The 27,572-nt window shown below is 50.8% G+C and overlaps 2 protein-coding genes across 4 annotated transcripts in view; both read left to right on the top strand.

The window, feature by feature from the left end:
- Positions 1–441: 441 nt before the first annotated feature.
- On the top strand, positions 442–11,011 carry Sumo3 (small ubiquitin like modifier 3). Of its 2 annotated transcripts, XR_009226241.1 has the most exons (5): positions 442–603; positions 4,819–4,947; positions 7,832–7,903; positions 8,194–8,364; positions 9,737–11,011. XR_009226241.1 is itself a non-coding variant. In XM_046439030.2 (4 exons), the coding sequence occupies exons 1-4, from the start codon at positions 583–585 to the stop codon at positions 9,851–9,853; spliced, it is 339 nt and encodes a 112-aa protein (XP_046294986.1). In that variant the 5' UTR covers positions 447–582; the 3' UTR covers positions 9,854–11,011. The 2 variants fall into 2 exon arrangements, 1 of the variants encoding a protein (XP_046294986.1); XM_046439030.2 differs by lacking the exon at positions 8,194–8,364 and having other exon boundaries at positions 447–603.
- Positions 11,012–13,284: 2,273 nt separating this feature from the next.
- Ube2g2 (ubiquitin conjugating enzyme E2 G2) overlaps positions 13,285–27,572 on the top strand; it is a 32,384-nt gene continuing 18,096 nt past the window's right edge. Inside the window, exons 1-3 of one of the 2 annotated variants that reach the window (XM_046439026.2) lie at positions 13,285–13,406; positions 25,202–25,237; positions 25,338–25,383. In XM_046439026.2, the coding sequence (XP_046294982.1) occupies positions 13,364–13,406; positions 25,202–25,237; positions 25,338–25,383 (125 nt within the window). In that variant the 5' untranslated portion in view covers positions 13,285–13,363. The remainder of the gene's footprint in view (positions 13,407–25,201; positions 25,238–25,337; positions 25,384–27,572) is intronic. The other variant, XM_046439025.2, reaches the window with a different exon arrangement.

Below are 27,572 nucleotides of genomic sequence, written 5' to 3'. Positions count from 1 at the left end.
AAAGGGGCCTGGGCTCTGCCCACGGAACTGAACTTGGTAAGGGCTAGGTGGGTGGAACGGAACCACCAGGGCAGGTTGTGCCCAGGCCCCGCAAGACACCGTCCAGGCCCTGACCTTGCACACCGCTGGGCCTGCCACGCCCGAGAGCCTCCCAGGCCTGAGCGCAGGCACCCACTACCCTGAGCCCCCGCCCCCACCCCGGGCCCTGCGCACCTTGGCGCCGTCCCCAACCGAGAGCCTGGCGCGCCCAGGGCGCCCTGGGTCCCTCCTCACCCTGGAGCTCTGCGCGCCCCCGGCCCTGCGCGCCCCCGGGGCACGGGACGCTCGGGGACCCGCCCCGTGACGCATTTCCAACCGCCTGGAACCGCGACCGGCCGAGCGCGCCCCCGAGGCACGGGGAGCGCGCATCGTGCACGCGCGCAGCCACGTGACGCCGCCCAGCCAACCGGCACGCCGGGATTTGGGGATAAAGCGCGGCCCCGCGAGCAGTTGCGGCGGGAGAGCGGCGGGGCCCAGAGCGTGACTCGCCCGCTTCGCGCTGCCTCTTCCGCCTCCGCGTCTCGCTGCCGTCCCCGCGCAGCCATGTCCGAGGAGAAGCCCAAGGTAAGCGCGACGCCCGTCCCGCCAGCTGCCCGCAGAGCCGCAGCCGCGGCCCGCCAACCTGCCGGGAGCTCGGCTCGCGGACCGCGCCGCCGCCCCTCCCCCCGCCGGCGCCCGCGGCCCCCCCTTCGCGCCTCGCCACGCCCCCGCCTCGCCCGGCTCCGCCCCCATCGCGCCTCGCCACGCCCTGCCTCGCCCGGCTCCGCCCTGGAGGCCTGGCTTGCCGGGCCCCGCCCAGATGGTGCCTCGCTCCCATATGGCTCCGCCCCGGAATACGCCCCGCCTCCCGGGCCCGCCCTGGCTCCGCCCCCGGGCTACGTGCCCGCTCTCGACTCCGCCTCTTAGGCCCGTCAGCCTGGAGCTCTGGGGAGCCGCTGGGCTGGTGGCCTGGGACCCGGTCTGCTCAGCCTGCCGTCTCTGGCTGCCGCGGTCGCTGAGCGCAGAGCCTGCTGCCGAGTGCAGCGCCCGCATCTGCACCTGGCGTGTTCTCCTCAGTCCTCACTCGAGTGCAACCGCCCCTCTCCTCGGCATAACCTCTGGCTGCAGGTCGAGTCCAGCTTCCCAGGCAGCGCGTTACTGTGCGAGCATCAAGTCGTCCCTTCTGAGCAGTCCCATAGCTCCTTGGTGCTGGGACACCCCCATAGCAATCCTGTAGGGCAGGCACCTATGAGAGTCCTGGGCTGCACCCCTCTTTTACGTCCTGGGGTGCACGCCCTCCATCTGAGTACTGAGGTGGGTGCCCACCCCCCATCGCTGTCCTGGTTGCACGTGCTCACCTTGATCGCAGTCCTGTGATGCATTGCTGGCTATCGTGGTACTCGGGCTTGCGCCTCTCAGGCCCCACTGTAGTCCCTGGGAAGGCCAAGGTTGCTGACTCCTAATTAAATGTAAAGTTTTGGTCCTGTGTTCTGACCTGTTGAGGTCTGTTTTAATCAGTAGATAATAAAGTGTTGAGCCGAATGCTTTTTGCCTCTCCATCACCTGCCTGGTCCTGAAATAGATCATCCTCTCTTTCAGTTGAGGGCTCCTGGCTGTCAGGACTGGGGGAACCCACCCGAAAGCCTCCGCTGGCCCCATGAGTGATAGTTTTGAGGAAAGGTCCAACTGCAGCCCTGGGCCTTATTACACCACTGTCCACCCAGACCGTTTGGGTGAGCACCTGTTGATCCTAGGCCAGGCACAGATGCCCTTGTGCTTTGTAGGTAACTTTGTAGCACAGAGCATGGGGTTGGGTGGGTTCTTTGTCTTATGAATTTGAATGAAATCCAGGGACACAAAGGGCAAGAGCAAAGTAACAGGATTTATTGGAGTAATAGAAAGCAGAGCTCCTGAAAGGGTGGGTCCCAGGAGAGGGTTGCCAATGGATGTCTGTTGTCTGGGGTTTTATATGGTAAGATCAGAGGGGAAGAGGTTGGCCTTGAAGGCTGTTGGCTGGAGGTTAAAAAAACAGTGGGTCTTTGAGTCCAAGTACCAGGAATCTGGTGTTCATGTGTGCCCCTGTCCAATTAGGTTACTGTGTTGCAGTTTGTCTTTTTTTGGAGAGAATATGGTCACTGGGTCACAGATGCTTCACTGTCAGTTTCTTGAGCTTGCATGGGTTCTGGGTTTCTGCTTTGTTACATGGGAATGTGACCTTGGTGGGCCAACTTTCCTACTTCTCCCAGCTCTTTTTTTTTGGGGGGGGGAGGTACCAGGGATTGAACTCAGGGGCACTTGACCACTGAGCCCCATCTCCAGCCCTGTTTTGTATTTTATTTAGAGACAGGGTCTCACTGAGTTGCTTAGCGCCTCGCCTCTGCTGAGGCTGGCTTTGAACTCGGGATCCTCCCACCTCAGCCCAGCTCTTTTCTACCCCACCTTCCCTTAATGAAGGTAAATATAATAAGATTTATGTGGTCTTTTCATTTTCTTCTTTTTTGAGGTACTGGGGATTGAACCCAGGGGTGCTTTACCACTGAGCTACATCCTCGGCCCTTTTTAGTTTTTATTTTGAGATAGGCGCTAAGTCGCCCAGGTTGGCCTCAGCTTTCTTTCTTAACTCCTGAGTTCACTTGCTTATTAGATTCACTGAGGGCTGGGACAGTTCCCTCTTGGTGTCTCTGTTAGGGGGCCAGAGTGTCTCAGGCCTGCCCCCTGGCCTGTGCTGGCACCTGCTGTGCTTCTGCTGGCTTCAGGGTTCTAGTCCTGCATCTGTTTAGATGAAGAAGCCTGAGCATCCTTACTCTCTGGGCAGTGAAGGGGGAAGCTCAAGGGGTCCTGTGGCGGAGCAGGGGCCTTGGGTCATTCACGTCCCTTGATCGGCATTGCCACCTTGCTCAGGCCTGGAGCTGTGCTCTGGAGAGGGCTGTGGCTTGCAGGGCAAGCCCTGGCATTCCCCAAGAGGAGGAAGGCACTTGGCCACTGGCCCTCTCCAGAGGGGTGGGTAAGTGCTACAGGGACATGTGTCTACCAGCTCCTTGCTGGAGCCCCTGACCCCAGGTGCCACTTTTCAGGCCACCATAGCTCCCTGGACAGGCTCTGCTCCTGCCAGATCTCCAGGGCTGTGCACAGGGAGCTCCACGGCTCATGAATGTGCAAGCCTTCCGCACCTTGCTCCCCTTTTCTGGCCAGGTGTGCCAGGTGTTCAGGGAGAGAGTGAGGGCGCCTGACTCTCCCCATTAGGAAAAGAAGGGAGCAGCTGGCATCAGAGGGACAGGGTGCTTCCGTGTAGTCTGGGCTCTAGCCAGGCCTGTGTGTGAAGACATACAGACTCTGCAGACTGCCCTGGACTTGGCCTTCCTCTGGGTCGGGGGGCCTCACTGGGTTGTTAAGAAACAGGTCATTCCTGTGGACTCCCAGGTAGCCAATCTGGTGGGCCAGACGTACTTTGGAAAACAGAAAATAGCTCTGGAACCTCACTTCCTTTTCAGACTAAGTGGCCTATATAGGTGGCTCACTGCCCCTTAACATAAAGTTTGGAATTGATTCAAAATGTGCTTCCAGGCAACAAAGAACCCTCATTATGCTATTGTTGGGTAGCTTGTGTGTCTCTTGAATTATATAAAAATAAAGCACCGGGATGACTGCCATCAGATAGGCTGATGGGTTTGGTGGGTGGGGGTAGAGCCCAGGGCCTTGTGCATGCCAGGCACCTGCTCTACCACTGAGCTCCCCCAGCCCCAGGACAGGACTGCTCGGAAGTGGAGACTTCACAGAGGTGGCTCCTCTGGTCCTAGTGATGGCATCGCAGCGGGGAGCCCCCCGATGGAATCTGGTCCCCACAAAGCCCTCAGGGTGCCAGGGTCCCTCAAGGTTGTGGATGTTGATTTTGTCTCCCCAGTCAGGTAACCTGTGGACATGTGTTCTTATTACCTTCATAAGAGCGATTTTAGGACAAAGAAGGATTTCCTCTTAATTTTTTCCAAGATTGTTATTAAATGACTTTTTTTTTCTTTGACTCAATCAGCTTTTTCTGCGGGACTCCAGTTCTGCCCCACATTTCTTTATGCGTGGGTGCTTAGTGGGAGGAAGTTAGAAATAAATTCTGTGTAAAAATAAAAGTCACATGAGTGACTCTGAATTTTAAGAATTAGGTTGGTTTTAATGACTTTTTAATAAAACCAACTCTTACCTAAAGACTTGCCTTTTAAAATCAGTTATCTTTTTTTTATACCTTTATTTATTTACTTATTTTTATGTGGTGTTGAGGATGGAACCCAGCGCCTTCACTTGCTAGTTGAGCGCTCCACTGCTGAGCCACAACCCCAGCCCCTATGCACATTATTTTGATATGATGAGAGAACAACATTTAACTTACATGAAAAAACATACATAATTCATTTTTGTACTGTGCACCTGTTATTGTACTATTTTTATTTTGTATGTATTGTAAGAATTAGAAATGGGCTAAATTATTTAAAAATATTTTGAGGCAGACTGAACAAGGGGAATGGAGAATGTCATTAAGTTCAGATCTTTTCATTTATCATTCAATATTTAATAGCACATTGGTAATTGGCAGAATATTCTTTTTTTGGAGAGGTACTAGGGATTGAACTCAGGAGCACGTGACCGCTAAGCTACATCCCCAGTCCTATTTTGTATTTTATTTATTTAGAGACAGGGTATCATTGAGTTGTTTAGTGCCTGGCTTTTGCTGAGGCTGGCATTGAAATTGTGATCCTCCTAATTCACAATTATCTTGAGCCAACTTTTGAAGCTGTGTCCTGTCTTTTGCAGGAGGGTGTGAAGACGGAGAATGACCACATCAACCTGAAGGTGGCGGGGCAGGATGGCTCCGTGGTGCAGTTCAAGATCAAGAGGCACACCCCACTGAGCAAGCTGATGAAGGCCTACTGCGAGAGGCAGGTGCGGGCTGGCCACAGGCTGCTGCCCCAGTTCCTAGGCGGCCTGGGGACGCAGGTGCCCTCCCTCCACAGTTGCACCAGGGTTCTGAGGGCTGCCTCTGGCTGGGGCATGGGTATCTCCCATGTTCCTGCAGTTGGCAGATGGTCTTGGGCTAGTTCCCACCAGTGGGACTCTTTCTGCCCACGCCTTCATGGGTGGTGGTGCATTATGGGCAGGCACGGCGCTCTGTGATGCCTCCTGTCCAGCAACCCCTACAGTCTTTGGATCCTGGGCTTGCTGCTCTCTGCTGTGTGCCTGTGGTGGGCCAGGCTTGCTCTTCCTGGATTCTGCCCCAGCCCTGTGGTTGGGTGGCCCTCGGCAGGGGCCTGTCCTGAGTGGGCCCCTGGATGTGGCGTGGCTTGTGAAACTGCCTTTCTTCAGCACACTGTCACCTCTGCTTTCCACACTGGCTTTGGCAGTCCCTGCTTCCAATATGTTTTAAACAAAATCTCTGGAATGCAGACCTGGGCCTCTGGCCCCCACTCTCACACCCTGCTCCTGGGGCAGCCGCTGTCGGCCCCTGGGAGTGCAGTAAGCTGCACACTCACACTCCTTCTTCCTAGGCTGTGGCCTTGTGTGATTCTCAGCTGTGGAGGGTGGGAGAGGAGCCCCCGAGGTTGCCCTCTGCACACTGTCCCGTGGCCCCGAGTTGGCACCCGTTGCATGGTCGCAGCAGGACACGTCCACAGTGCTGGGCTGCTCTCTGCTGTCTTTGCTTTGCTGGTCTGTAGTGTCTGGGTGTTGGTGGATGGAGCCCCTGCATCTTCCAGTACTGTCCCCTGCCTCCCCTGCCTCTCCTTGGTCCTGCTGAGGGCCTTGCGAGTTCCCTCTCCTCAGCAGCCACTGCATCCCTTCCTTTCAGCCTGCAGCGCAGTTTCCATGACACTGATGACGTCCTGATACAGTCGTGTGTGGGGCCCGTCTTCTCTGTGAAGCTCTGTCTTGGGTATCCTGAGCGTCTTCCCGGGCCTTAGTTTCACCTTCCTCCTTAGCCTCCCTCTCCGTCTGAAGTTGGCTTTGACTAGGGGGTGCACTCTGTCCTTCCTGGTCGCAGTCCCTCCTGGATTCTTGACCCTGCTGCAGTCACCGTCCTCCACGGTGTCCTTTGGCTGGTTTTCCTCTGTCCTGCTCTGGGTGTACCTGTTGCTGTGGGTCCCTTTCTGGGCATTTCCCCCGACTCTGTCTTTGTACACGGCCATTCTTATTTCTGTCAGGATTGTAATTTCCAACAGTTCTTTGTTCCGTCTGTTCTTTGCTTGTGCCTGTTGCTCAGCAGCAGCCAGCGGCTGTCACCTTGCGGAGGGCTCTGTGTGCACGCATGGGGCCCTTCTGGTGCGTGTCCCCTCTCCTCGGTGCCTTTCCCCTTCTGTCTGAGCTCACCTTCTGTCTTTCCTGGAATGTCCTCTGCCCCTAGTTCCCTGTTCATGGTGAAGGAGGAAACACCAAAATGCTGATGGCGAGGGCTGTGCTCGGGGGTGTGCTGAGGGGCCCACATGTCCACAGGTGCTGGCCTGCTGGGACTGCTGACTGGGGCACCCAGATGCTGCCATCTGAGGGTCACTAAGCATCCCAGGAGTGGATGGCTCTGTCCTGCATCCTGGAACACAGGTGGAGGACTGAGGGGCTCAGGCCCATTGGAGTACGGTGCCTGCTCCCAAGTCCGCGTCTCCAGGAAGTGGACATTTTGTTGGTTGCTTTGGGAGGGACACTTGGTGCCATGACATGGGGATCTGCTCAGCAGCCATCAGAGTCAGCTGCATGCTGATTCTGTCCCCGGTCACTGGCTGACCCCTCCTGCAACTCACTGGTTTCTGCACCCTGAGACCCGAGGTCCATGTCCTTGGACCAGCAGTGACCAGCCCTGCGGCACAGCCTGTCTGCTGGCTCCTCCCTTCTCCATTTGTCCTTAGGGTTTGTGCCTTTTCATTTCTCCATGTTATTCCTTGCAGCTTCCTGCCACAGTCTGGCTGGGCACACAATCACGAGCCACCACACAGCTTGTAGATTCAAACAGCAGCTCTTTATTCCCGAACTCACACCAGCCGTCTACAATCACGTTCTGGGGAAATCCACGTTCTCTTCCCAAATCCACGTTCTCTGCCCAAATTCACCTTCTCTGCCCAAATCCACCTCCACTGGGCTTCTGTCTCCCAAAATATACTGTCTAAATCCCGTGAGAACTCAAGGGGAACTCAGGCAGCAGGATACGCCCTATTCCCAGCAGGAATAATCTTAAACCTTAAACCTGGAACCTAAACTGGGAACGCCCTAAACACGATTATCTTAAAACCGGGAACACCCTAATCTGCCTTGGTCCTTGAGCAAGGTCACGTACATTCAATGTCACTGCAACATGGGGTACGCTGGCAAGGAAATTGTCATACCTACTTGGGTAATGGCTCCCAGCAGCTTCCGGAGGCAGCCAAGCCGCAAGCCCTGTTTGTCCTGTTGCAGGGAAGCAGAGCTGCTTGACCAATGAGTGTTTCAGTCCTCAGCCACCTTCACCTGCTCCCTCAGGACGTGGATGGGTCATTGCCCCTCCTTCCTGCTGCCCTCCATGTGGCTTTCTTGCCACTTCCTTCATTGCCACCTGACCTGTGTGTCCATGGGGACTTTGTAAAGGGGAAGCAGTGGTGCTGGCTCACAGAAGCGCTGCTTGGCTTCTGGGTGGAATGGAGAGGGTGGATCAGGGAGGAGGAGGGTGTCAGAGGGCCACTGTATTCATACTCAGCTGGGTCATAATTCAGTGCATATTCAGAATTCTGGTAGTTTGACAGACATTCTTGTTTCTTGAATTAAGCTGTGTTATCTGGGATATTTAATGGTGATTGCTTTTTCTTTCCAGGGCTTGTCAATGAGACAGATTAGATTCAGGTTTGATGGGCAGCCAATTAACGAAACAGACACTCCAGCCCAGGTATGAAGCCAGCTCTGTGTGTCCAGGACCTCCTCCCCATCTGCGTTTGCACAGTGGCCATTTGGAATGCTTATTTGAGAATTACCGAGGGCTGCACATAAGAGAATGCCTTACATTTTCTTGATCATTTGAATTATTAGATTTTAAGTTTTGGCATTTGGGGATGTTTTTCAAATGAGAACATGGCACTGTCAGACCTCACCCTGTCTTTGAGGTGGGATCTGAGGGTGGGGCTTGTGCTGTAGGGCCATTGGTGGGACTGCCATTGGCTTAGTCATGTTGATTTCCAGGGCCATTGGTGGGACTGCCAGGACCCCTGCCGTGGCTCTGTGGACTCCTAGCTTGTGGTTGCAGTCAGTCAGTGGCTAGACGTGGGCCTGATTCCTGTCTCCTGTGGCATCTTGTGTGAGTGCTGCGGGTGGGCAGGGTGCCCGTCATGTCCTGTGCCATCGGAAGTGCAGGTGAGCACCCGCATTCCTCACGGCAAAGGGCCTGGTGCTGTGGTGCAGAGAGCTTGTCCCTGGAGCCAGATGTTCTCCAGCTCGAGTCCCAAGTGCAGCTCTTTCACCACACCCGGCCCTTGTGGCCTCAGTCACTTGCTTTGGAGTCTCAGTTTTGTCCACCTGTGAAATGGAGATGGTACTTGTTTTTTCTTCCTTAGAGGTGGTGAGAATCAATTGGAATGTTTCACGTGAAAATATTTTTGCAAGACATTTAATAGCATAAATATTGAAAATATTATTGTAATATTTAGCCACCTTTGGGAATATTATTGCAAAATATTATTGCAAATATTATTGCAAAAAATATTCTAGCCACCTTTGGAAATCATACATGACTAAGCCAAAGGGGTGGGCGCTGTAAGGACTCCCCAGGGAGGCAGACAGCAGAAAGGGTTGGTGGGCATTGGGCTGGAGTGGGGAGCCAGGAGCAGGTGGCATGGAGGAGCAGTGACGCTTCCTGGCTCCAGCCTCCCCAGGTGTGTCTGCAGCGGGCCTAGAAGGGACTTCTGGGACGCCTCCTGGGAGCTCCCACTCCTGTCCTGGGCTCAGTCAGTCTTGGGAATTGCAGAAGCTCCCGTGCTTAGAGAATGGGGAGAGGTCGGAGGATCTCTATCCCTCCTGTGTCGGAGGAGCAGGAAGCTTGTCCACCTCTGCCTTGGTCTCTGGGTGACAGGATCCCTGTCCGCAGTGGGCTTTTACTTTGTGGACCCTTCCTTGGAGATCCAGTTGCCTTTGGGTTTTGTAGGCATGACCATCACACTTGCATGGCTAACTGGAAGCTCTTCACTGGAATTTGATTTTGTGTAGTTGTCCCAGGAATTTTAGATATTTCAGTTTACTTTATTTATTATTATTTTTTAAAATTCCTTTTAGTTGTAGATGGACACAATGCCTTTATTTTATTTTTTTAAAATGTGGCGCTGAGGATCGAACCCAGTGCTTCCACATGCTAGGCAAGTGCTCTATCACTGAGCCCCAGCCGCAGCCCCAGTTTATTTTATTATTCATTTGTTTTTTTGGTGGTGCTGGGATTGAACCCAGGGCCTGGTGCATGGAGGCGAGCCCTTCACCAACTGTGCTGTATTCCCAGCGCTCAGTGTATTTTTTAATCACTGCTTTTCTATCAGAACTCTTAGTTGTGACTATTCTTCTGAGCTTTGCGGGAGCACACGAGGTGGGGAGCAGTCACTGTGATTTCCCTGCGTGCTGCACAGGAGGGGTGGCACAGCACAGCAGGGGGTGACTAGGCTGTGGGGGGGGGCAGTCGGACATCTTCCCTTCCTCTGATGTTCCCTGTCCCTTCTCGCTGGGCTGCCTGGGACTGTGACAGCTGGAGATGGAGGATGAGGACACCATCGACGTGTTCCAGCAGCAGACGGGAGGCCTGGCCTCCAGAGGGACCACCCCACACCCTGCCAGCGTCCTTGCATTTCTTATTGAATGGTGAGCGACCACGCTGATCACAGAGGAGTCCGAGAAAGACAAGGACAGTCACCGAAACGATCCTTGAAGCACTTCAAGTGCAGCTCAAAACTCTGCAGGGATGAGTCTACAGCTTACATTGGGCCAATCACATTGTTCTCTTTGTGAAATGAGTTTTAAGGTTTTGGGTTTGTTTTTGTTCTCGGTTTTGTTCATCGCCCCTCTCAAAACATGTTTTCCTTCAAACCTGTGGCCAAATGTTGGCGTTCAGTCTGTGGCCAGGCTCTCAGCCCTGGAGAAGTGGTCACTGCTGGAGCTACCTGTCCGAATCACGTGGAGAGCTCATGTTCACACTGTGCGTCTGTGGGAGAGTGTGAGGGGTGGAATTCCTCCAGGCGCATTATTAAAATTCTAAAAGCTGCAAATGACAGACTTCATCAAGCATATGGTATAGCTGGAGGCAAAATACTGGAACGCTTCTTCAAAGGTAAAAAACAAAATAAGTCCTTCAGTAATAAGGCCCAAGTGCTTTCTGCTCCTGAGTGTGTCCCCTCTGGGTCTGAGGCCCAGGATGCCACCTCTGCACTCGGTGCCTGGGTGTGGGTATGTGGGCAATGATTGGCACGACCAAAGCCAGCTTTTATCCTTTCAAAACCAGGAAATAATTACCATGTTTCTCATTTGGTAATTGTATTGTGGCCTCAGATTTACTTCTAACAGATAATTATGGTCTTTATATAAAGTAAGATGAAATATCACTGAATTTGCAGTTATGTTGTATAAAAGAGCTGCTTCAAAGTGTGGTTGCAAAAGAAACCCACAGAAAGGTGACTTAGTGTTCTTATGGATTTTTACTTTGCCACTGTCCAAATAAGTATCGAAATTATGCATTAGAACAGTGACTCCAGTTCTGTGAGATATTTGGGAATCTTTACCAATTAAAATGTTCATAGTTCTGCCTATCGTCCTGTAAGGATCCATTGCTGCTTGATGGCCATTCTCTGCCTTTTATAGTCACCTGACAGTGACCCATCACCTCGCTTGCTTGAGATCTTGCAGAAATGTCCTCATTTCCTGTTTTGCTGTATGGGCTCTGGTGGGATGTTGTTGGCTCTGTTGTTTGTTCACCAATTTGTACATTATGTTACCCTTTACTACTGTAAACAGTAAAGATAGTTTGGTATTCTGTCTTTTGGCTTTTATTAAACACTGCATTTGAAGGTTGGGCACATGTCATAACTCAGCAAGGCCTCTGGGGCACCTGCTTTGGAAGCTAGCTGCTGGGCCGTGGAATGCCCCGACACCTGCTCCCCCACTGGTACATCATCCATGTGGTCCACCTTCCTTTTACCCAGAGTTCATCCTCTGCCCTCACAGAGCCCACCTTTCCTTCAGCCTCACCTTCCTTGCCTGGACTCCTACGTAAAGAGGAGGAGGATTTTGGAGGCAGGCGAGTCTGGATGTTAGCTTGGGATGTTTCGGTCTTAAGATGTGCAGTTGATGATAACTTATCCCCCCCTTTTTTTAATATAAATGTTCTCTTAGTTGTCAGTGGACTTTATTTATTTATATGTGGTGCTGAGAGTTGAACCAGTGCCTCACACTTGCTGGGCAAGTGCTGTACCACTGAGCCACAACCCCAATACCACTTACCCATTTTGAAAATGAACTACTACCAATTTGCTTTGAAAAGTCTCAGTATAGGGGCTGGGATTGTGGCTCAGCGGTAGAGCACTCGCCTAGCAGGAACAAGGCCCTGAGTTCGATCCTCAGCACCACATAAAAATAAGTAAATGAAATAAAGATATTGTGTCCAGCTACAACTAAAAAATGAATATTAAAGTCTCAGTATATGATGGTGAGACAAGACCAGGGTTGAGTGGCTGAGCTGATTTGGCCCATTGCCTGTGTGAGCACTAGGACAAAGATGGCAGGCAGCTGGGACAGTGGAGCTGCAGGTCCAGCGATCAGCAGAAGCACATGGATTAAAGCACAGTGCAGAGATGGGACCATTTGCCAAATCACCTTCATGGCACATGGCGGGAGGTGGTCTGGGGGTGCCTTTGGTTTGATAAAGGAGGCCAAGAGGTACCTTGTATGTAGAACAAAGTCACTTGAGCTTTTTTCACCTCAACAACCTTGAGGTTGTCCTTCATTTTTAGGAATTTATGTAAATTGTGAATTTGGAGTAATATCTTTTGGCATTAAGAAGCTTGGGGTTCGATGGAAGCCTTAGGGGATAGGGCCTACTGCAATCAGAGTTTGAGATGAAGCTTGAGGCTCCACTGCCTTGGGTAGTGGTGGTGTCTGGGTAAGCCAGGGGCCTTAGCAGCCAAGAAAGCCCATTATAGTGTTAGCACCTAATCACAGCAGGGGATGCGGGACAGCTCCCTGGGTGGCTGGGTTCTTCTCCACTCTCCAGTGGTGCGGTGCAGCTCTTAATGTGGGCTGTGCCCTCCAGCAGCTCATCGCCAGTTTCTTTTGGGATTCTTGTCTCATAAATGACATTCACGGGCAATAACCAATGGCAGGAATGAAAGGAATAGGATTTATTCAAGCGACTATAGACAGCTCCTGCAGGGGTAAGAGGAGACCCAGCAGGGGTTGGCGGTCTAAATGTATCAGTGGGGCATTGCTCAATGTTTGCTAATGGGGTCTTGGGAAAATACCAATGCTATTGGTCAAAATGTACGCTGATAATCAGCCCCCGGAAAAGTACTTGGTTAGCCCTGGAGCCCGAACATTCTTGTAACTTCCATTTGGGTCTGCCTCCACTTGGGTTTTTCTGAGGTTCAGGGGAAAAAGCTTGGCTGGAATGTTTCTACCGATTACTATCAATGAGTAGTTTCTACATTTTGGAAAAAAAACTTCAGTTGGGGCCCCATTGACTATTCCATCTTAGGCCCCCGTGCAACTCCGTGCTGGCTGAAGGGCCTGGTCCCAGGAGCCCCCACCCGCGCCCAGCAGCCAGGGCCTTCTCCGCTGCAGACCCGGGCTGGGGCCCAGGAGCCAGGCGCTTGCTCCCACTTGCTGCTTAGGAAAGCCACACTGGTACACACCGGCTGGGCAGGACCCTCGCTGGGGGAGCACACGACGCCACGGGGCGCCCGGCCGGACCGCTAGGAGCTGCGCGGTGGCGGGGAGACGGGGCGAGCCCGCTCCCTTCTGGCCCGCCGAGGGGCCGCCTTCCGTCCGGCCTCCCCGCTGCGGCTCGGGGATCCAGCCCCTCGAGGGTGGCCGCTAGCGAAGCCGCGACTGCGGGACGCCGCGCTCGCAGCGGCAGGAAGACAGTGGGGTAACCCCAAGCACCGGGCAGAGGCTGCAGCACCGCGGCGCGCTGTGAGGCGGGGACGTGCTCCGCGCAGGCGCGGCGTGCGAGTGGGCGGGACGCCCGGTGCGCGCCCCTGCTCACCGTCGTAGACGCTGCGCACGCCGCTCCGCGCCCCGGAAGCGCTCCTGGCGAGGTGGTGACCCGGAAGCGACCCCGGCGTCGGGGCGCGGGCGAGGTGAGGCGGCCAGCTCAGCTGCTGGGGGCATGGCGGGTACGGCGCTCAAGAGGCTGATGGCCGAGTACAAGCGTAAGTTGGGGTCCCCGCCGCACCGGTGCCGGGCCTCCGGGTGGATATCGCTGTCGAATCTTCGCGGCTGCCGGGGCGTTCGCCCCCCGGAGGGCGGGAGGGAGGACGGGGCCGGGGGAGCCGCGGAGGAGCGGAGACCAGGGTCGGGCCAAGGGACCCGGGAAGCCACGGAGGGCGGGAGGGAGGACGGGGCCGGGGAGCCGCGGGGAGGATGGACTGCCCTCGCGCCCCAGCTCCTGGCGGCCCGCCCGAGTTGCGCCGGAGTTTCGGGGTGTCTGGGTGGAGCGTGCGGCCGCGGGATTGGCCGGTGCAGACCGGAGCCGGCCTGGTTGTGGCTCCCGCCGACCCTGGGCGCGGGATCGGGTGGTCCGCCTGCCCCTGCGTGCAGCTCTCAGCCCCGAGAGCTTAAAGCTGGTCCTGCAGTGCGAGAGCTTTGGGAGCCTGACACCTGACCCTCCAAAGATTAGCTTGTTGCTGTTGTTGCATTGAGGCAGGTTTGGGAGAGCATTGAAAATAAACTGATATCATGAATCTGATTGCAGCCTGGTGACCCTGCGCCTGGAGTTCATGTTTACCTGAGTAAGCTTACGTGTTGCAAACACAGGCTCATTAACCAGGGTCCTCTAAAGAAGGCTCTTGTGTTTGCCCATTTAAGAGAGACTTTTAGAGGGCAGTAGGGACAGAAGGTTCACTCTGAGTAGGGTTGGCTGTGGGGGCTGTTAAAGTCAGGAAAGTGGTCACCTGTGAACAGCATTTCTTGGCATCTGGGTTTTGTTTCTGTCTCTTACATTTTTTAGCTCTGTGTCTGGACTGTGAGCAGATATTATTTTCTCATTTTTATAGAGAAGGAAACCATTAAGCCCCTTTATAGGAAATCAAGAAGTTGCTGCTGCATCTGTCCAGTCTTTGCATTGTTGAACCTGTATTTCCTAAGGATATGTGCATTAAGAAAGATTTATTTTCCCCCTTTACTGCCTTTAATAAAAGCCTCATCCATTATTTCAGTCATACCAATTAAATTGCAGTAAGAAAACTTGAGTTACTATTGATTCCTAAAACTCTGTCACAGAAGTGTATTATTATTATTATTTTGGTGTGTTAATAAATGAAATTTTGGATTGCATTTGGAAGGCAGCACTCTAAAGATGTCTCCTTTGAACCTCAGTGCCCTGATTATTTTAAGCACTGTCTAGGGCTACTGAAGTGGGACTTGGGAGAATGTAGTTGAGGTTACTAATGAGCACCCAAAGAGAGGAAGATTATCCTGGCTTGTTTTCATGGGCTCAAAAGTGAGAAGGTCAGAGGAGGAATAGAGAAGGACTGTGTCTGCTGAGCTGCTGTGAATGGAAGGAAGGGGGCCCATGGGCTGATGGGGGGCAGGGGGAGAAGTTGAGAGTGACCCTGCTGCAGCCCATCTGGGGCCTGGAACCTCAGTGCTGCAGCCATGTGACTGAGTTAAGTCAATAGTCTAAACCTGGACCATGGCCCTACCAGCACCTTGATTTTGGCCCTGTGACCCAGTAAGCAGAGAACCAGTTGGCCCATGCTGTGCCCAGACTTCTGTTGCTTGGAAACTGTGAGGTCATCAATGGTATTGTTCCAAGGCACTTAGAAGTTTGTGTTGAGTTGCATAGCAGTGATGGGAAATGAATACAGCAGTACAGAAAATCAGTGCAGTATTTAGGGCATCTTTTCCTGCCTCCTAGTAATGTGATAGAATTCCTTTCTGTGTTTCTTGTCTTAGCATCTTGTCCTCCGTGTCCTTAAGGTAGCATGTTCCAATGTACAGGGAGACTTAACAGAAACCTTCTGTGTGGAATGGAGTGTAGGGAGATTGGGATAGGTGTGCAGGCATACTTGGTTGTATTTGGACTAGTCAGAGTCTGTGGGCGTTTAGAGGGGTAGGACTCTGGATGTGATCTGTTCAGGCCCCCTAGTTTTACAGGAAATCTAATAAGAGGCAAAATAATTTGCCTCATTCATACAACCAAAAAAAAAAAGAAAAGAAAGAAAAGAAAAGAAAAAAAGAACCTGGAGAAGAACCCAATTTTTTTCCCCCATCAGGAATTGAAATCAGGGCACTCAATCACTGAGCCACATCCCCAGCCCTATTTGTATTTTATTTAGAGACAGGCTCTCTCTGAGTTGCTTAGCGCCTCACTTTTGCTGAGGCTGGCTTTGAACTCATGATCCTCCTTTCTAAGCCTGCCAAGCTGCTGAACCCAAATGTTTTAAACAGCTGTTTGATGTTGTAACTTCACACTTCAGCCTTTCCTGGGACTGTGGGAGAGAAACTGAGGGAGGAGTGTCTTAGGGGTGCTATAACAAAGTACTGCCAACTGGGCGGCTTAATGGAATTCACTTTCTCTGGAGGGACAAGTCCAAAATCCAGGTGAGGGCAGGATCATACATGGGAACAAAAAATTTGCAAATACCTGCCTGCCAGGAAATCCTGTTTAGATAGGAGATGGCATACCCGTGTTTAGGGCTTACTCGGGACTTCAGTCCATGCTCAGGGAAATGTAAATAAGTCATTACACGTCTGACTCGATTTCAGTAAGGTCTCCTGAAAACATGCTGAATTTCATTTGATGTCTAGGGTATGGTTGTAAAGTTGTCAGCCTTCTAATCTGACCTGAAGCTGCATGAAGGGTTGGTTGCTCTATTTTGATTTCTTTGATATAAACCTGAGTTGCTGCAATAACCTTTTCCTGACAAACTAATCAAAGTGGAGTTTAAAAATTTTATTGGGCATATTTGTTTTATGGAAATTTTGCGTTTCAAAAGAAAATATTGTGCTTCCTGTTTTTTCTATTTTGGGGATAAGTGAGGTAACAAAACTGTATCGACTATTTTTCCATCCCTTGTCTGAAAAAAGTAACCAAAATTATAGCCAGGTGAAAATATTGTGGTTCCCAGCAAACTGCAGTCACAGATTCCAGGTGTGGTACCCCAGAGTATTTTCAGGGAGTCAGAATAGAGTTTCTAGTACCAGTTTCAAAATGCTAATTAATTTGTCCAGAGAACAGACTCCTCTTCTTGCGATGCCTTTTCATGGTGAGGTGGGTTTCCACAGATCGCTCTCCCCCTGGGGTGCTGGCACTGTGCTGGATGAAGACCAGTCCTGACCACAGTGACTGATGGCAGCTCGCGGTTGTTGAAGCTGGGGTGAAGGGTTCTGTCCGACACACCCAGGTCTCCATCCCCTTGGAGGCTGTACAGCTTCAGAACCAGTACTCCTCAGGCTCAGCCTCAGGGAGCGGTAGTTTCTGGCTCCAGCCTGGCGCTGAACCTCATACGGGGAGCCACTTGAGTAGGGCCACTGCCTAAGAGTCCAGAAGCATCAGTAGGGCCCTCTTTCAGGGAGCCATTCTCCAGGGAGTGGCCACGGCTGGGCTCTTAGCTTGGGGTCTTCCTCATCTATACCTACTCTGTCTGCTGTGCCTCAACAGGTGGAAGAGAGCCCTGTTTTCAGCCTTTTTGTGTGTGTGTGTGTGTGTGTGTGGTGCTGGGGATAGAACCCAGGGCCTTGTGCATGTGAGGCAAGCACTGTACCAGCTGAGCTACATCCCCAGCCCCAGTTTTCAGATTTTATAGACATGGCTGAGCATTTTGAACACCCTTGGTATGTGTGTTCATGGTATACATTTGGAGGAAATGAGGCCATGGAGTTGTTCTAGAGGGGCAGACCACTTGCTGTGTTCCTCAGGGCCTGTGTCCCTCCAGTGGCAATTGAGTCAGTCCTCGGTGTGCAGTACCTGGTTCTTACTAGTTTGGGAGTGTGTGGCATCTGTATACTGTGGTCATAAATGAGGTAGAGCATCTTTTCTCATATGTAGGATTTTTTTTTCTCTACATACAAGACAGAAAAAAACAAGTTTGTGGTCTTTTTTTCTCTGAAGTGTTTATGTCTTTGCTAATTTTGCGCAGGGCAGGTTGTCTCTCTTGGGGACTGCTAGGGGTCCTTTCTCTGCCCCAGTCCTATGTGGTCATCTGTGCTGCAGTTACTCTGGGGCTTTGTCTTTTCTGCCCTGTGGTATCTCTTTTTCCCGCACCTTTACAAAAGTAGCCTGTGGGGTATCATTGCTGTGCAGCGAGGTGACCAAGCCTTCATGTGGTCGAGGCCATGAGCACGGCCATTGTCCTCATCGTCCCCTGCCCTGGTCCGCCGTCTCTCCCTCTCTGCCCTCCTCTGCCCACTTCCCAGGCCTACTGACCTGCTTTCCTTCCCTTCCTGAACGTTGTTTTGGGCTCCTTCTGTCTGACTTCTTTCAACTCCATGCAGTATCCCCTGCTGTCTTGGGAATCATGACACCAATACATGGAATAATTAGTATACTGTTACCAAAGTGAGGTGAGCATGATCTCTCCACTCCAGGGCGCATGTGGTGTGTCCAGCTTGTGCCTGGAATGGTTCACATCACATTCTGGTGGCTCAAGCAGGATGGCATGAAGTTTCATTACAGTCTCTGAATTTTAAATTTATAAACCGTTTATTTCTGGAATTTTTCATTCATATTTTCAAACCTTGCTGGGCCAGAAGTGATTGGTACTGCAGAAAGTAAAGCCAGATATAGATAACAGGGAGCCACTGTAGTCGTCAGTTCCTTTTTTTTTTTTTTTTAAATATTTTTAGTTGTATATGGACACAAAACCTTTATTTTGTATTTTTAACTTTTTTATGTGGTTCTGGGGATCGAACCCAGTGCCTCATGCATGCTAAGCAAGTGCTTTACCACTGAGCCACAACCCCAGCCCCAGTTGTTCCTTTTTATTGCATGGTAGTAAGTCCTTGTGTGATAGACTGTATTTGTATGTTGATGGGCATTTGGGTTGTTTCTAGTTCTTGGTTGTCACAAACTGACCTGTGTGTGTTGGCTCCATGTCTTAGTTTTAAAGGCAATCTCCCAAGCAGTCGTAATGTTTCCTTCTCACTGCAGTGTGTCAAGAGTTCAGTTGCTCCACCTCCTGGCTAATGCTTGGTATGGTTGGCTTTTTGTGTGTGTGTGTGTATGTGTGGGAGGGGTACAGGTGATGAACCCAGGGTGCTTAACCACTGAGTCACATCCCCAGGCCTTTTATTTTTTATTTTGAGACAGGGTCTCTCTAAGTTTCTTAGGGCCTCTCTAAGTTGCTGAGGCTAGCTTTGAACCTGCGATCCTCCTGCTTCAGCCTCCAGAACCTTTGGATTTGTATTCAGGTGTGTACGCCCAACCTGGTATGGTTAACTTTAAAAATTTCAGACATTTCCTGGCTGCAGTGATGCAGGGCTATGAACGCAGCTACTTAGGAGGCTGGGGCAGGAAGGTTGCAAGTTCAAGACCAGCCTCAGCAACTTAGTGAGGCTGTCTTAAAGAGCTGGGGATATAGTTCAGTGGCAGAGCACCCCAGGGTTCAGCCCCTAGCACCATTATCCTTTTATTGGGTGTATATGAGTATCTTAACTGTAGTTTTAATTGGAATCTCTCTAGTGACTAGTGGTGTTGAGCATCACTTCATGTATACTTGCCATCTATATGACTGTTGTGATAAAACGTCTGGAGTTTGTTCATTTTTAAGTTGTGCCGAGTGTTTTCTTGGGTTGGAAGATTTATGTTTCGTAATGCAAGTCTTTTGTTGGGTATTCATCTTGGGAATGTTTTCCTTATTCTGTGTTTTCCCCACTCTTGTGTTTATTGTGGTTACAAATGCGTATTTCTGCCTCTTTAACAGTCTTTAGATACACATTGTAGTTTTGCTACTGGTGTTCACTGTTTTAGCTGGGTATCTGGAACTTCCTCACTTCTCCTGGCTAAAACTCTACCTTTGACAACACCTCCTATGGCTGGTCTTCTCCTTTCACAGTTGTGCCTTTAAAAAAATAGACTTTTAAAAATTTCAGAGAAGTCCAGTAGGTTGACTTGAAATGATTTCTTGCTTTTGTTTTATATTTAAGACTACTAAATGTAAGGTCCCTAAGGTGTTATCTTATGATTTCTTCCAGGGGTTGATAGTTGTAGCTTCTACATTTTAAATCTGATTCATGTCAAGTACAGCTTTATATATGGTATGCGATCAAGGTTGAGGTTTGTTTATGTATTAGTTGCAAGTGTTCCACTCTGGTAGTTTTCTAGAGCTGCTAACTTAACAAATGAAGCTCTTTTCTCACAGTCCTGGAGGTGGGAAGTCCGAGATGCAGGTGTGGGCAGGGCTGGTTTCTCCTGAGGCCTCTCTGTGCTTCTGTGTGTCCTGCAGTCTTCTCATAAGGACATGGTTAGACAAGATTAGGACCCATCCGGTGCTCTCATGTGCAGGCCCTAGTCAACACTTCTCCACCTGCAGTTCATTCTGTAGCGGTCTGTGGAGGTATTTGCAGGTGCAGAGTGCTCCCCTGCATGCTGTGATTCCACTGGCCCCTGCTGGCGACAGTGGAGGATTTCCAGGCCTTCTTGCTATTAGGGGTAGTCCTGCAGTATTTTTACCAGTGTGATTGTGGGACAGGCTCTTAGGAATGAGATGTCTGGGTCAGATGTCAAATGTACTTCATTTTGTGTGGCAGTTATGTTTTAAGCCACTATTTTAAGAAAAGCAATGTTTAAGCAAATCAGTATGTTTAAGGAATTAGTAGCAAGGAATGTGCTCATTGAAAATTTCTTGTTAAGAGTTGCTTCTCGTTTGTAATTTGTTTTTGTTAGTAAACATGAAGCTGTATATGGATGTGCGTGCGTGCGTGTGCGTGCGTGCGTGCGTGTGTGTGTGTGAAGCAAAAACAAAACAACCAACCAACCCATAGTCTTAAGTGATCCTCTCCTTCTCTGGGGGAACCCCTTAACTGCAGTTCTCCAGTGACCAGCAGGTGGCGCTGTTGGCTGACGCTCCCTCTCCAAGGAGCTGTCTGTCACAGGGAAGTGCCAAAGGAGAGCTCCACCCCAAAACGAAGCAAGGCCTCTTGGTGTAGGTACCCCCTCGTGGTTACACCACCACAACTGGAAGAGCTCTGCCGCGTTTTTTTCTGGCACCCAGCGGGTCTGCCACTGGTGTGGGTGTGGCTCCTGTCTGTCTGCGTGGTCCCTAGTGCGCTGTGCTCTGAGGTGCCCTGCTTCCCCACCTCCACCATCTCAGCAATTCAAAATGCACATGCCTTAATTCATTACTTGTTCTTATCCGGGTATTGGTTGTAGACACAAACTGGGCTAGAATTCTGGTGACTGGGCGTGGGAAGCTGAGTGTGGGGTGCGATGTTCTCTGCCATTTTGCTCCCTGCGAGAAGGTGCAGCCATGGTGGAAGTGTGTCCTGCTTTCTTGGTGCTGGACCCTCCTACATTTGCTTCTCCCTCCTTGACGTCTTCAAGGCACTGGACTTCAGGATATTGCTCTTTGCTTTACTTGGCTGGCCTCTGCTTGATGTCTCCAGCTGTCCCTCTCCTTCCCGGGCTCAGTACAGCCCTGGGCTGTCCTCTGCCCTCTAATTGTTCCCTGGATCAGCGCTGTTGCTGGCATTTTGTGTCAGTTTTCTCTGCTGCAGGCCTTGCTGTGCCAGGTGTTGAGCACTGCTGGCCCCTTTGTACTATTCTGCAAGATCATTTCTCTGTTCTTGTGAAATCTGTAATGTCACCTATTTCCAGATGCTTCCTGGGAAACACTGCTCCGAGGGTCCCCTGCCGTCCCCTGGGGTCACGCATATCCTGTGTGAAATAGCCCAATTTACGTCTCCACCCTGTCTTTCCCCAGGCAGCTGGCCACTGTCTCCCTTGCTGTTAACTGGACATGCTAGCATGAAGCGTTTAAAGGGGAGCACCTGGCTCCCTGCCCTTGCCTTCCCCACTTCCCCCGGTCCTCCCACCTGGGACCAGGCTGTCTTCTCAGAGGCTGTGCCCACCTCATCAGCAACCCTGCCCCCCTGCCTGTCGCCTCTCTCTTCCCTTCCTGGCTGGTTCGGGTACAGCTTTTACAGCTGCATTAGTGTGAAGGAGAGGAGTTCAGGGAAGAGTCCCTGCTCAGGAGCCACTGCCAGCCTCAGCCCCTGCCCAGAAGAGAAGGGGCCTGCTGCAGATAGGACGTGTTGTGCCATCCCAGGGCAGCTGTCGCCTCTTCCTGTCCCTTTGCATTCTTGGACAGTGTGGCTTTTTGCTTGTGTTTTGGAATGTCTGTACTTGTGTGTTGTGTACCTGGGCCCTGGCTTCACTTGGCAGCAACACTGTGGGCAGTTGTGGATCGTTTATTTTCATCCTTGTCCCATGGTATGAAGACCACAGTGCGCCGATCCCTCCTGGTAGGTGTCTGGGTGCTGTTTCCGTCTTTTGCCTTGGAGTAACCTGCTGTGGGGCCTCTTGGAGCTGTGGCTGGAGCGTGCTCTCATTGCTGCGGAAGGCCGAGGCTGGAGGGGGCACTCTTCACCCCTGCCCACGGCGTTCGCTCAGTCTTCGCTTTGGCAGTTGGTGCTTCTGGTGGTGCCATGGCTGTCCTGTGATTTCAGTTGGCATTTCCCCAGGTTAATGTGCCATGCTCCTTGCTGTGTGTCTAGGCCACGTACTTTTTTTTTCTTTCTTTTTTTGGTGAAATGCTAGTTCAAGTCTCGCTTCTTTTTTCTTTTGGGTTGTTTTTGAACTTGGAGTGCTTTACCACTGAGCCACATCTCCAGTCCTTTTCATTTTCATTTTATTTTGAGACAGAATCTCGCTAAATTTAAGCAACTTAGGGCCTCCCTAATTGCTGACACTGGCTCAAACTTGCGATCCTCCTGCCTTAGCCTTCCAGATCACTGGGATCTTAGGCGTGTGCCACTGTGTTGGGTTTGGGTCATTCATGTTTGTAAGTGTTTGTAAAGCATTCTTGAAACATTCTGGACACTGCCTTTTGTGGGTCATATCTGTTACAAATTTCTTCCTCTCTGGGACTTGCCATTTTCCTTAAGGTATCTTCTGATGTCAGAAGTGCTTGGCAGGGACTTTTTTCAAAATATATTTTTAGTTGTAGATGGGCACAGTACATTTATTTTATTTATATGTGGTGTTGAGGGTGGAACTCACACGTGTTAGGCGATCGCTCCACTGCTGAGCCACAACCCCCCCACCGTCCTGGGCAGGGGTGTTTGCTGTGCCCATTCTTCCTTTTATGGCTGCTGTTCCTGGTGTCGACTTTACTGTTGGTCCTGTGAAGAAGTCTGTGTGAAGAGCATGAAGAAACTCTGCATTATCATCCTGAGATTTGTTGTTTTAAATTTCACAAAACAACAAATTAATTTTGTGGGCAGCTTTATTGAGATAAAATTGATGCATAATAAAATGTTGGGTTTGAATACATAATTCATTATATAGTCATCATTACAGTCACACTGTAGAATACTCTGTTGCCCCTAATGCCCCTTTGTGCTCTTTTGCCATCCCTTCCCTTCTCTCTGTTCTCTGGCAACATTGGCTTTGGTTTTTACAACAGGTAGAGACCCATAATTCAGAAATCTGGAGTCCTAGATGCTCCAGAATCCCGAGCTGAGCAGGTGTTGGCTGAGCCCAGGCATGTTTGATAGGGGTGCTCGCCCTGTGCTGCTGTACTTTGCTTTTGCTAGAATTTCATGTAAATAGAACACAGTCTTTTGTGTCCCACTTGTTTTACTTAGTGCTTTTGTGAGGTGTCTGTGTTTTTTGTGTTGGTGGCCTGTTCGTTGTCCTTGCTGTGTGATGTTTTGTCATTTGGATGTGCCATTCTTTTGCTCATTTACCAGCCAGTGGATATTTGAGGAGTATCATTTGGGGGCTGTTGGGAATAGAGCTGCTGTGAACTTTCACATAAGCTTACGGGGACACGTGGCACAGGAGAATTGGGGGTCTTAACTGAGCTTCACCAGAAGCAGACTGTTCCCCAGAGCTATGCCAGCTCTTCACATTCCCTGCACATGACATCCAGCTACTAAACTTGCCAGTACTTAGTATTGTTGGTCTTTTTCAATTTTAGCCGTTTTGGCAAAATGGAGATATTTATCACACTAAAGAGACTGTGCTGTACCTCATTGTGGTTTTAACCTGCTTTGCCTCATGGCCCACAGTGTTAATATCTTTTTCTGTGCCTGTTTGCTATGGTCGCTCAGTCTGCTGGGCCAGGGAGCTTACTCGGGAACGTTGATCTTCATACTTCTGGAGGCTGGGACGCTGAGGTCCAGGCACCACCCTAGGCTGCTTTGGGACTGAGTCAAGGGGCTGTTGGGAAGGGTCTGCTTCTGTTCCCTCCGGCACTCTAACTCTTGCTGGTACCACCACCTATTGAGACTTGAGCTTTAGAGGAAGCCTGGGCAGGGTGGGGGTGGTGGGGGGCCGGTGGGCGGGCAGGCAGGCAGTGTTTCCTTCTCTTTAAAGTGCCCTGGCTGCTCTTGGTCATTCACATTTTCTTGTATCTTTTAGAATCATCTTGTCAGATTTAAATGGGAAAACTTGCTGGGATCTTGACTGAAGTTGCATTGAATCTACAGATTCAGTTTGAGGAGATTGATGTTTTTAATCTTATGAATGGAATACAATCCCCATTTATTAAGCTCTCCTAGAACTCTTTGTTCATGTTTCCTGCTTTGGTAGGGATCTTGTATATCTTTCAAAAACTTATGTGTTTTCCATTATAATTTCCATTACATAACTCATTTTTTAAACCTGCAAATAAATAGAAAGACTATCCAGTTACTCAGTGTTGACCTTACATCTCACAACTCTGCCACACTGTGTCAGTCTGTTTTTCATTGCCACAACGAGAGAGAGAACTTTACAAAAAAGGGGGGTTTATTCAGCTCACACTTGGAGATTTAAAGGTACAGGATCTTTTTTTTTTTTTAATTTTTAATATTTATTTCTCAGTTTTCGGCGGACACAACATCTTTGTTTGCATGTGGTGCTGAGGATCGAACCTGGGCCACACGCATGCCAGGCGAGTGCGCTACCGCTTGAGCCACATCCCCAGCCCCAGGATCATTTTTTAAAAAATTATTTCTTTTTTAATGTGGGGCAGAGGATCGAACCCAGTTCCTCTCATGTGCTAGGTGAGTGCTCTACTTCTGAGCCACCACCCCAGCAGGATCTGCAGCACTGACTCTGGGAGGGCGGTGGGTGGCGTCACATGGTGGATGGCACTGGCTGGAGCATGTGCCTGATGGCTGGTATGGCTCTAGCAGGAAGCCAGAGTGGAGGGCAGTGTGCTAGACCCCCCCATGGGTCCCCCTGCAGTGCCACCCCTGGGACCAGACTTCAGCACCTGGGCCCTTGGGCACTCACCAGCTTCAAACAACAGCACAAATGAAAGTGAGGCCAAGGTTGAAACAACCCGTGGTGGCTTCACAGTGGCCGCACAGGTCTGTCTTCAGCAGTCCCCAGACCTGAGTTGTGGGGCGCGGGCAGGGCACCGTCTTATGTGCTTGCTGTCTGTCAGTGCTGGTGTCTGGCTGTCCACCTGCAGAGCCTTTGCTCTACTTGGTGTTGTCAGGGTTGTCTGCTTCAGAGAAGTCTGTGATGACTTAGGGTGACAGAAACCCATGTGGGTGGAGAAGAGTAATGTGCTGTATTAGACTCCTGAGCTTAAGTCCAGGTGGCAAGGAGGAGTATCCTGGAAGGACAGTTTACTGCCTTTGTTCATAACATGCAAAGGTTGGTGGCTCTGAAATTGTTGTGTTTATGTGGAGGACTGTTCTCAGTCCTGTCGATATGGTGACCGCACTGGCGTTCACTTGGGGCAGACAGAACTGTTCTCTTTCTAAATGTGTTCTCTATAACTCACAGTCCTACACTTTGTGAAAAAGGTTTTTAGAATGTTTCATAATGTTTTGCTTTTTCATTTTATAGAATTAACCCTGAATCCTCCAGAAGGAATTGTGGCAGGTAAGGTACTTAAGTAACTTCCTCATATAGTTTTCTTCTAATTGCCAGAGTTGTCTTCAAAATTAAGATGTGGTGGACTTTTTTTTCTCTTCTCCTGCAGGTCCCATGAATGAAGAGAATTTTTTTGAATGGGAGGCGTTGATCATGTAAGTTAACCATGTCTTGCTGATGTCTGGTGCTTCCTGGGAGCTGGACCTCAGTGCTACACTCTGCAGAGCGCTGGCTCTGAAGCACTGGGCAGGCAAGAAGGCCCAGTGGGTTTGACACGGTCAGCTCCTCTCCAGCTCTGACCTGAAGGCCGAAGACAACAGGCATCGGGCAGAAGGCACCAGGTGTTTCCTTAGAACTGGTGGAAACCTTAGTTGTCTGAGTGCTTCCTGTTTGTTGTTGGGAGATATTAGTATGGTTCTGTCAGGAAAAACAATGGGCCTTGTTTTTCCCTCTGCTCTCATGTCACAGTCAACACAGAAGGCTCTAGTGACCCCAGACAGGATGGGTATTTCTCCCCTCCAGTGAGCATTCAGTTCTCAGTGGATACCAGCTGGATGCCCTCTAATTTTATTCATTTCAACACCATCTGCCTAGGGCTGCGTCATGTCCCACAGGTTGAGCACTTGGGCCCCAGCGGGAGGCATCGCCAGCTACTGGACCAGCCGTGCTGTGGTTGGGTACGGTGTTAGGGTTCTGCCTGTGTCCCTTTGCTCCTGATGATCTGTGTGCTCGTCTGAGAAGTCGATGGCTGCTGTGGTCGGGAGGGTTAGGTGATAGGAGCTTCGATGTGAGAGTGAGGGCTTAAAGGATGGTCACTGAACACACTCTAGAGACTGCAGTGCGGCAGACGCTTCCTGGTAGTGCAAGGCCCTGGTTGCTTGGGTTACGGGTTAAAGTGTTTGGAACTAATGTGTGGTGCATCGTCTCCCTTCATCCTTGGGTCTAGCCAAGACCCCAGTGGACAGTACCAAACCCTGTATGGACACTGCCTTTTCCTGTACATGTCCATATTAAGTTTATAAGTGAGGCAAAATAATAATAGTAAACAGAACAGTTATAACACTGGTCTGTAATAAAATTATTTAAAACTTAGAAATTGTTTGTTTCTGGAATTTACCATTTCAAGTTTTCAGACTTTGGGTAACAGAATGCAGATAAGGGGAACTACTCTCATGTCTGTTGCCCAGGCAGCCACGGGTGGTGGCAAGCCCATGCAGGTGCTGTCCTGCAGTTGGTGGGCTGTGGTGCTGGCCCGTGTCAGGTCAGCTTTGTTTACATTTCAAGAAGCCATAGATCGTGTATGTGTGAACCCATGTGTGACTTGCTTGTTTCATCTGCCATGTGCTGTGTCAACACAGACGCACCTGCACGGCATTCACAAGCTTCCGCCGCCCCCCCTCCCCGCCCCCCTGTCCCCCCCCCCAAGCCTGCCGCAGGGTGCGTGTGTTGTTAGGAGACCTGCTGGAGTGCAGAGGTCAGAGGCACCTGAAGGTTCTGTGGCACTCAGGAGGTGCTGGCTTATGTGCATCCATGGTAGGCATGTTCAGAAGCTCGTGAGGGAACAGTTGAGCCTCCAGTGTGGATTTTAAAGTGTTCATTGTTAAAATCTGTTAGGGTAACTACCACTAATTTTAGATAAACAACATAAAATTAAACTAATATTTTGAAAACCTGCCTTAAAAAGTAATTAGAGCCATTTTTAGGGAGAGTGTTTTTGTGTTTGAATAAGGCTTTTGCATTCGTGTGGAATTCCCCTGCTTGAAGATCTGGTTAAGTTTGTGGGTTTTGGTCCTATTCCAGACCCTTCACAAACAAGAGGCCGTTTACAGATGTACTTAAAACATCTATTATGGGAGTTAACTGTCCTCCGTGATTCGTCTCACCTGCTGTTTTGGCAGACGCCGGCTGTGCTCTTCCTATGGGTGATAGGTCCCCTTCTCCCTCTTTTTTGCTGCCTTCTAGGGCCTCCTGTGTACCTAGTGCTCTGAGGCCTCTGGCTTGTGCCCACACCTGCCTTCAGGCCTGCAGCTCCTCCACACTCTTCAGCTGGCCAGGCGATGCGACTGAGGTCTTTTACAGCAGGGCCCTTGTGCGCACATGCAGCATGGACCCAGATCTTCACCTCAGCACATAGGCTGATGGCACGGGCTGGGAACACCAACTAAATGGATAAGAGAGGGCCAGGTCATAAAGTTCCTGGCAGTGTCTGCAGTTAAAAGTGGAAGGTGGCTGAGCACAGAGCTGGCCGCTGCCCTGCTGAGTGTGGCTGAGACCATGGGCCACAGGAAGGCATGCACCCTGCAGCTGTGCTCGGGACTGGGCACTTGGCCTTTCCAGCCCTGTC

The sequence above is a fragment of the Marmota monax genome, unplaced genomic scaffold (genome assembly GCF_021218885.2).
Source record: "Marmota monax isolate L192 unplaced genomic scaffold, Marmota_monax_Labrador192_F-V1.1 WCK01_AAM20220418_F8-fsc00125, whole genome shotgun sequence".
Classification (NCBI taxonomy): domain Eukaryota; kingdom Metazoa; phylum Chordata; class Mammalia; order Rodentia; family Sciuridae; genus Marmota; species Marmota monax.
The sequence above is the reverse complement of the archived record's forward strand: the minus strand, read 5'-3'. Positions and strand labels throughout refer to the sequence as shown.